We start from the raw sequence: 9,444 nt of genomic DNA, 5'->3' as shown, positions 1-9,444 counted from the left end.
CTGAAGTCAAGATTGATGAAGAGTACGAGATCATTGTAACCAATTTTGCAGGTATACATTCTTCTCATTTCCTTTTACTGCTGCATCTTCTCCTAGGTATCAACTTTATCCCTTTTTTATCAGCTGGTCGTGGGATAATGGGAAAGCCTGCTGCTATCTTTTTCTAGCTCTTACTCCTTTCCACATCTGTTGACTATTACAGATAAGATTGATTGCATTTTCGCGTTTATGTTTTCATGTGTGTGTCACTTCTTTTATAAGATAAACCGTGCATCTTGCTGTTCTTCATGGTAATTGACACAAATTTTCTCTTCGTAGTCTGCTATCGAATTTAAATATCTGCACAATGAATCAATCTAAATGTACCCCCATGTAGATCTCTCTCTCTCTCTCTATCCGCCTCCCTCTCTCCCTCTCACACACACACAGTATGAATTGATTGGTTAAAATTTCTTGGTGTGCTCAACATGTATATATTTTATATTCTCAACATGGATTAGTTTAGATGGCATTGACAACTAAAATATAAATATTGTTATTGTATATAAAGACAAAGGTTAGGTGAGCATCAGACTCATTTATGCTATGGATTCGAACGGTTTCATTTGGGACGTCTTCACAGATTTTTATAAAACAACATTTTCACATTGGAAAATCAGAAAGTTTGTTACCCTGAATTTCCTTTGAAGTTTGTCTTTTTCTATTTTTCTTCTTGTGAACAAGAAAAAGGGGTTCTTAATTTGTAGATCTCCTTTTCTTTTGTAAATGCGTCCATACTAGACAAGATGTGGGCTTATGTTATTTTTGCCTGCAAGAAAAAAAAATTTCAGATGCTTTTTTGCTTGGATTTATAAAAAAATTCATCAAATTTCGAGGAAAAAAAAGGATGTTTAGGGCCCTCTCAGTAAAGAGGTAAGGTACTTTTTTGAGTCTAGTAAGTCTTTATGTGACTCATAAATTTTGCAGTTTATAGAATTAGCATTGATTAGAATCAAACATATTGCTCTTGAAATGTATATCACTGGATGAAATTTTATGCTTGTAGGGTTGTACCGGTATAGGCTAGGAGACATGGTCAAGGTTAAAGGATTCCACAACTCGACCCCGGAGCTCCAATATATTTGCCGGAGAAATCTCCTACTTACGATCAACATCGATAAGAACACAGAGAAAGATTTGCAGCTGGCTGTAGAAGCAGCAGCCACTCTGCTAGAAAAGGAAAAACTCGAAGTAATCGATTTTACGAGTGGCATCGACTCATCGACCGAACCTGCACATTATGTTATATACTGGGAATTAAGCAGCGAAGCGAGCAATGAACTTCTTAAGGAATGCTGCAACCGTTTAGACAGATCATTTCCTGATGCAGGATATATCGGTTCAAGAAAAGTAAAAACCATTGGAGCACTTGAACTCAGAATATTGAAGAATGGTACTTTTCATAAGATTTTGGATCATTTTGTGGAATTAGGAGCTGCTGTTAGCCAATTCAAAACACCTCGTTGCGTGGGGACAAAAAACCAGACAGTGTTGCAAATTCTGCGCAATAATGTTATCAAGAACTACTTTAGTTCTGCTTTTAGGAGTGTTTAAGTTTGTGAAAGTTGATGTAATATGACTTGTAATAATTCAGCTGTCCTAGATTTGACAGCAGTACGAGTCTGTACTTCCAATACATAATTATAGTTCTAGTTATTGATCTTATTTTGTTTTTCCCTTTTGCTAAGTCCCGTTTGAGTTACATTATTGTAAAAATAAGAATGAAAAGTCGTTATGCGCTCCACATAAGAGATAAAAAGTCAAATATAATGACTTGATGTGATGAATAACGATCATTTTTTTCATTTTAATAAGAAAATAATGAAACTGAAATAAGGCCAAATTGTGGTATCAATAGTATTAGAAGAGGTAATGAATGGACATGTGCTGTGATAACTAACGATCCAGTCTTTTTGATTAATTTAGTACATGATGTAAATATTAGTGAAATTGATGTAAAAGTGTTTACAAAGAGAACAATATAAATTATAAAGAACAAATATAAAATCTTAAAAAACTTTGGATAAGGGCTCTAGCTTTATTCCAACGGAATAAGACTTTTATGTCATGCATTTTGTTATATAAATCGAGATATCAACGAGGCTTTAAATATATTTCAAAGATGGGTTATAAGCAGACATTCGGGTGCTTTAAGGAGAAGAGTGTGGTATTTATTATAAAACGATAAAATTCTACACATCACATGATCACTAGAAGTATGACGAAGCAAATGTATAAAATTTATTTTCTATTATATTTTGGCTTCCAGTTAACTCGTTAAATTTACATTATAATCAAGGATTTTGTTACTTATATATAAAAATGGTACATAAGTAATTACAGAAAATAATGTGAAGAGAAAAGATTTGATGAAAATTTTGACTGTATTATAAACCAACAAATAATAGAGTGTCACATGTGCATGATGTAATTCTTTATGTAAATATGAAGTACATGTAGTAAGGTCCTATAATCAATTGATTGGAAATTTATATTTTGTGTCCCCCCCACCCCCTTTAGCATGAATAAATACTCCATCTTTTAGAGAAACTACATATTATAATATTCAATTGAAGCAGAAAGGAGTGCTACAAAAAAATAATAATAAATAAATATAGTTAGTTTAAATGTACTAAGAATTTTAACTTAATAATATTATTAACCTTGCACTTTTTCCAAATATTCCTGTATGCTCTAAAGTCTTTGTTCTAGATTTTGAGATAGCCTCTAGATTCCGTTTCTAATAGAGTTTTTCAGCTACCTGATTTGTCTAAATTCACTAGGTTTTGGCTTTAAACTTTTAAGTCTAACGTTTTGGCCCACAATTTGAATGACTGATTATGACAATGTGTTGGAGTCAATCTTGAGGTACATTAAATTGTGTATTAATATTTATGATTTCGTAATTTATTAGCATTCTGCATATTATAAGTAGAGTCAAGTATTGGGGCTTGAAATAGAATATTAAAGGAATGAAGAAAAAGATTGATATTAGAAAATTAAAGTTACTTTTATTAGGGTCAATATTAGTATTTTGCATCTCATAAAATAGCGTCGAAGTCTACTTTTAGAAGTTTGAAATAGAACTATGAAAGGATGAAAGATGGATGTTGGAAATTTTAGTATGTCTTGTATGCTTAAACCAGTAAAAAATGTAACACTTATGAGTTTAAGGCGTGTACATTGATGTCATAATGAACAATATTAGCAGTTTTGAGGTTAGAAGAAGATTTTAATGATTAATAAAATAATTTGTGCAGTTATTTATGTAAACTAATAATTATTTAATGTGCCGTGTTAATTAGATCTTAAATTGTACTTAAATTATGGTGATAAAGAGATGAAATTCCACAATCAATTATATAATTATACTGTTTTCTTAATTTTTTTTTACCTTATATAAGTTTGTTTTTACAATAACTTCACTTTGATGTCAATTTTCAATGTAGAAACTTTAAACATAAATATGAATGTAAAAGATATTACAAGTTGCTGACTTAGGTTTCGGCAAATATTGATTATAGAAGTATGGGTCGAGCTGGCTGACCAAACTTTGTTCATTTTGCAGGTTGGCTCAGACCGAGGATTAAGATTTGGATTGGAACTGAACCATTGACTTACCACGCTGCAGGCCAACCCGATTTAGCTCAAGCCAAACCCACTAGTTTCTTTCTTTATTCTTTCTTCATAATTTAGAATATGACTTGAAATTAAGTCATAATTATGAAAAGAAATTGAATATTCTCATTGGTTTGTACGTCGTCACATTGCTAGTGTAGTAGATAAAATAACTTACAAGTAGGGTAGTAGATGCAACTATATATTTTTTAACCAAGTTGTCTCTACTTTTAATTACTATACAATGGCGGATAAGAACAAATTCCCGTTTGTAAGTGAAATTTGGCTACATAAAGAAATACTGCCAACATAATGAGAAAAAAAAACAAGAAAACTCTCGTTTTTGACTAATGTGGGAACTTAAGTCAAGTTTAATCCACTTTATCTTAACACCGTGTCTCCCCCTTGATCCCTTCTCCTTGAGTCCTATAGTTGTTGGTCACATTACTTGAGAAAATATCAGTGAACATTTTTCTTACAGATACAATTCTCGAAATGGAGAATTATCATACTTGATCATAATGAGTATACACAATTCGAATTTTAAGTTGTCCATATCGGACAAACATAACTGAAAATTATGGTGCAACTTCCATGTTTTGACTTTCTTGAGAGCTCATGAGCCATTGACATGAATCCTACCACACACCTTACATCAATTCCAAACCAATTTCTGTGTGTAGACCTGTGAACCTCTTAAGTAACACATTATACTGCTATTAAGACTTGTCATGAGGCCCATTGTCAGCAAGCATAAACTTATATTTGGTTTTCTTCCAAGATGTTGGAGATAGGATTGTAAAAGATTATCCAATTAATTTTATGTAAATTTCTCCATGTTCCAAGCAACAACTTGATTTTTGTTTGTACACTGATTGGTCTAATCATACTCATATATTTAACTTTTGCAACTAATGACACGGGGCACCCATATGATACGTTATAAAAATACTAGTTTATCCCTAGAAAATCATAAATATTTTAAGTATGAATCCTTGTGAATCAAGGGCAGTTAAGAATTTCCAATTTCTTAATATTTCCTACTTAGAAAATTGAACCCAAACTAAAATTATAAAAGGTTAGAGAAACTCAGCGGTTGGACATAAGAACATGCTGTTAAGTAAGTAATTCTTCCTTGAACACAAAAAAAATCCCAAACGTTTGCCCATGAAAATTGACGAAATTGAGAAATCTGACAAAAGAAAAGGAGGAGGAGAAGAAAAAGAAAGAACCCTAAAAGTATGGGATTGTGGGAGCCCTTTATATGATTCTTATGAACTGGTTTCTGTCAGCCATGTTATTGAAAGGCATTTCATGGTATTTCCTTATCTAACAAAATCAAGAAATGTGAAGAAATCAAGTCCGGTTTCATCATCACCAGTTCTATTAGAATCCAACAAATCTGCAGGTTCTACCCAGGTGACGCAGATCTATCACAAGGTTAGAGGGTTTGCTTTAGTAAATTTCTTGTTTGATCTTGTAGATGGAAATTTGTGGAAGAAGCAGCAGCATGACGGTGAAACAAAAAAGAAGTCTAAGCCCAAGAAGCTGAAAAATGGGGTTTCTCAGAGCATAAGCCAAAGTCCAAGCAGAAGAAAGTCGAACAACATTAATCTTTGTAAAAGGTGTTTTAGATGCAAACCGTCATAAAATTTGTACTAGGATCAGTTCATGGAAGATAACATGTACCAGGTATATAAGATAATCTTGTTCTATAATTAATTGACTTCATTGAAGTTATTTACATTTTCTGCTTAATAAGCTCATAATCTGTAGAAACTTTATGTAAAAATTCATCTGTTTTTTTATTTTATTTTTCCCTCAAGTTTGTGTATTAAATTGTTTGTTCATGGGATTTGATTTGCTCTATTATCATAATTTCTTAATCGGATCACTTGCACATGGAACTTGTCGCACCCCTTTTTAGTATCTTAGTCATTTGGTTAATCACGGAAAGACATGACAGTCTCTTAGAGGTAGGTCAACTTAATTATATTGATTTGATTTTAAGCACAACATTGGATGGATAGATTTCAATTTATTGTTCTTGATGTAAGATTTAAGTGAGATTTTAGCAAGAAATATTTGAGTTAGTGATATCTCCAATCACTATATTTCATCTTGAATAACTGGATATTGAATTATTATTGCCGGTAAAATATGAGTGTCGAAATAGGTGGGTCAGTTGGACCGACCGCCAGCCTATTTGACACCACTACGGCTAAAAAATCTATATTATAGGGACTTTCTCTTGATAAATTTTGCATTAAATGACTATATAACAATATATATTGCTTCCCAAAGATATGTTTTTCCAATTATGAATTCCACTATCGATCATTCCTACTTGCCAAGTAAGAGATATTCCTCCCGTTGGGCTTTGCATATGGTTTCTATATATTGTTCTCAATTAAAGCTTGAAGTTAAAGATTTTTCACACTAACTAGTAGTAAGCACGTGCATTGCACGTTTTATGTATGGAATGAATGATATCCGTAATATTTTTAAAGTAAAGCAATTGGTGATGTTAAAAGAAAAAAATTAAAATTGTTAAAGAATATACATATCAATTAAAGTCTTATGAAAGTTACGTACAAAAAGTGAAAGTGTTGAATAAATTAAAATGTAATGATTTATTTATGTTAGACTTTCGTTGGACCCCTATTTTCAACTATTACAGCGACATCGACCAATTTTGTAATATAGATAGACACGAAAAAAAAATCAAATTAAAATATGTACATTTGATTACATTTAAAATGTTTATGTAAAAGTAAGTTAACGGTACATAAATATTTTTAAAATTAAAAAATTACTCATTTTGTCTGTACCATAAATTTTTTTACCTAAAAATTTAAAAAAAAATATAACTTATGTAACATATTTAGAAACAAAAAATTACACATTAATCATGCTCGTCATATTAATCCATATCAATTATTTTAAATTAGAAACCAAAGTTACATTCAAAATAGATATCGGATTGAAAAATCTTAAACAAAAGTTTTCCTTTTCTTTTGAATGGATTAATACAAATGGAGGAATTAAAATTCTCCATTTAAATGTATCAAGATAAAAATATTTTTTTCTTTATATATTTATATTTAATAAGTAACAGGATTACCATCAATTTTTATGCTTATATAAAAATAAACACACAATAATAAATAACCAATACTTTATTAATTATTTTTCAGAACATATAATATTAATTTTTATTAATACTTAAAAAAATGGATTTAGTGAAAATTTGTAATTGAGATGCAAAGCTTGTATTTAGTGTGTGGATGTAAATATGGGAAGTGTAAGTAACTCCTAATTATTAGGAGTAATTAATAAGGTTTTTAAGATTGATGGATAATTTATCCCATCATTGATTAACTTTTTCCTTCCTAACTAATGATCACATTTAAGCAATTTTTTATTTTCGATTTATTACCGTTTGTATTTAAATAGTTATAATATCAACTATTAATTAATTAAACGTGAAATTTATAATTTTTGAACGAAAAGTATTAAGAATGTTATATAAGGACAAAATGGTAAATTGAACATTTCCTTATTTATATATATATTGTAATTATAATATAATTATATAAGTAGATGAATGTTGATTTTAAGTAAAGCTCACTTATATAAATAATAAATAATATAATATACATACGCGTTCATATAAAATAACATTATAATATATTGAATGTGGTATTAACGATAGATTAATTAAAATTTAATTTCATATAATCTCCTTTTAAGTATATAATTAATTTTTCATATTGGAATACTCATAATTTTAGATTAAATCTAATTTAATCACTTAAACTCAAGGGTCGTCTACATATATAATCATATTAAAAATATAATAAATATTATTTTATATGATAATTAATCTACCATTACAATAATGCAACCTTTAATATATTTTATTATATAATTATAATAAAATTATATCAATATATGTGAGCTTAGATTTTTTAAGTGGTAAACTTAATTTAAATAATGTAATTTAAGTAATTAAACTTAATTTGATTAATGTAAAATTTTAAGTACTCCAATATAAAACAATAAGTATTACACTTAAGTGGATATTAAATGAAGTTAAATTATATTAAATGGTACTATATTAAATACATAAGGGTAGAATTGACATATAGCTAAAAATATAAGATATTTTTATGAAGAGTATTAATTCAATTTATTTAACATGAAATTGAAAAATGGGTATTGTTTAATGAACTCAAATGATGGTCCTAAATTCTCATTTTGATATTAAAAAAATTATTTAAATTTAATTAATAGCATTAATTCAGAATGAAATTGAAAAACGGATGTTTAAGGAGCTCAAACGATGGCCTTAAATAACTATTTATAGAAATTTGATTAATAGCATTACATGGATATTAAATGAAGTTAAATTATATTAAATGGTATTATATTAAATATATAAGGATAGAATTGACATATAATTAAATATGTAAGGATAAAATTAATATTCAAAAGTTTCTCTTCAATCTACACTTCTAATTAATATTTTGTAGATGTGTTGCGTCTGAGATCTCAATTCGTCACAATGACGAGAGATCTTAGAGAAAGATTTCTTTAATTAGTTTTTTAGTAATATTTTATGTCATTTTCACATATCTTTAACCTATCTATTTTTTTCAATATTTTTGTGCAATATGTCCATATGTTTCATTTTTTGACAATTTGACTCTCACTTTCACCTTTCATTATAGAAAATGTCCTTTCATCTACCCACTGTCAAATGTTCTGTTATCTCAATAAAAAACTAATTAGCACAAAATGTCTCAACTTTTCAATGTTTTTATGCAAAATGTTTCTCCCTTTTATTTTACGAAGGTATGGATGTTTTACGCAACTTAGTTTTAAAGGTAGGAATATATTTTTCTTAAAGTATATTAAAAGATAAGTTTGTTACACGTAAAACTTATTGAAAGGTATGGATGGTTACACAAGTTAATTTCATGCTAAAACGAAAAAAAATGGTTCTGGTTCATCTTCTCTATCCATATGTGATAGGTTATTTACTATTGAAATCTGATGGGTTATTTACAGCATCACATTTACCACTATTATTCTTATTTGACCCTTATTTACACCGTTAATAAGCACAAAATGGGGATAAACATTTCCAGTTTATCGATCACATACGCAATCTCTTCATCTACTGTTCCAAATTTTATGAGTAATCCTGTACTATAGCATCCATCATTCTTCTTAAGATGAAATATAATGTTCTTTGCTTCATTTCTTATTTATTCAATGGAATAATTGTATAAATTACTTTCATACTACTTTTAATTTTAAAAGTTAACTTTGAAGGCGGGAAGAAGGCCAATGAAAAATTGGGTAAGACTATATAATGCTTAGTTTTTCAAAAGAAAAATTGCATTTTTTGTTGAGTTAAGGGAGTATTTGATGGTGGGTAAAATGTAATGACGTTTTCTGCATATGAAAGGTGAAAGTAAGGATGAAATTGTCAAAAAAGAAAGATGAGGATGTTTTGCATGAAAAAATTGAAAGGTGGAAAGTTTTGTGCTAATTAGCCTTTGTTGAGTTAATGGAGTATTTGACAGTGAGTGAATGGAAGGACCTTTTCTGCAATGAAATGTGAAAGTGAGGGTGAAATTGTCAAAAAAGAAAGGTATGAATGTTTTGTATGAAAACATTGAAAAGTGAGAATGTTTTGTGATAATTAGCCTTTTATTAATATCGATATCATACTTTCGTTGAATTATGTGTCAATGCTAATTTCATATCGTCCATGTC

General features: G+C 29.1%; 2 protein-coding genes across 2 annotated transcripts; both read left to right on the top strand.

Moving 5' to 3' along the window:
* Window positions 1-6: 6 nt before the first annotated feature.
* On the top strand, window positions 7-1,713 carry LOC111409949 (jasmonic acid-amido synthetase JAR1-like). Its single transcript, XM_023040080.1, has 2 exons — window positions 7-51; window positions 1,046-1,713. Exon 2 carries the CDS (start codon window positions 1,072-1,074, stop codon window positions 1,591-1,593), a length of 522 nt encoding a protein of 173 aa, XP_022895848.1. The 5' UTR covers window positions 7-51; window positions 1,046-1,071; the 3' UTR covers window positions 1,594-1,713.
* Window positions 1,714-4,777: 3,064 nt separating this feature from the next.
* LOC111410948 lies at window positions 4,778-5,472 on the top strand. The gene has a single exon (XM_023041538.1). The coding sequence runs from the start codon at window positions 4,825-4,827 to the stop codon at window positions 5,305-5,307; it is 483 nt and encodes a 160-aa protein (XP_022897306.1). The 5' UTR covers window positions 4,778-4,824; the 3' UTR covers window positions 5,308-5,472.
* The last annotated feature ends 3,972 nt before the right edge of the window (window positions 5,473-9,444 follow it).

This window comes from Olea europaea, chromosome 15, assembly GCF_002742605.1.
Source record: "Olea europaea var. sylvestris chromosome 15, O_europaea_v1, whole genome shotgun sequence".
In the NCBI taxonomy this organism is placed as follows: Eukaryota; Viridiplantae; Streptophyta; class Magnoliopsida; order Lamiales; family Oleaceae; genus Olea; species Olea europaea.
This window is presented reverse-complemented; position numbering and strand designations above follow the sequence as displayed.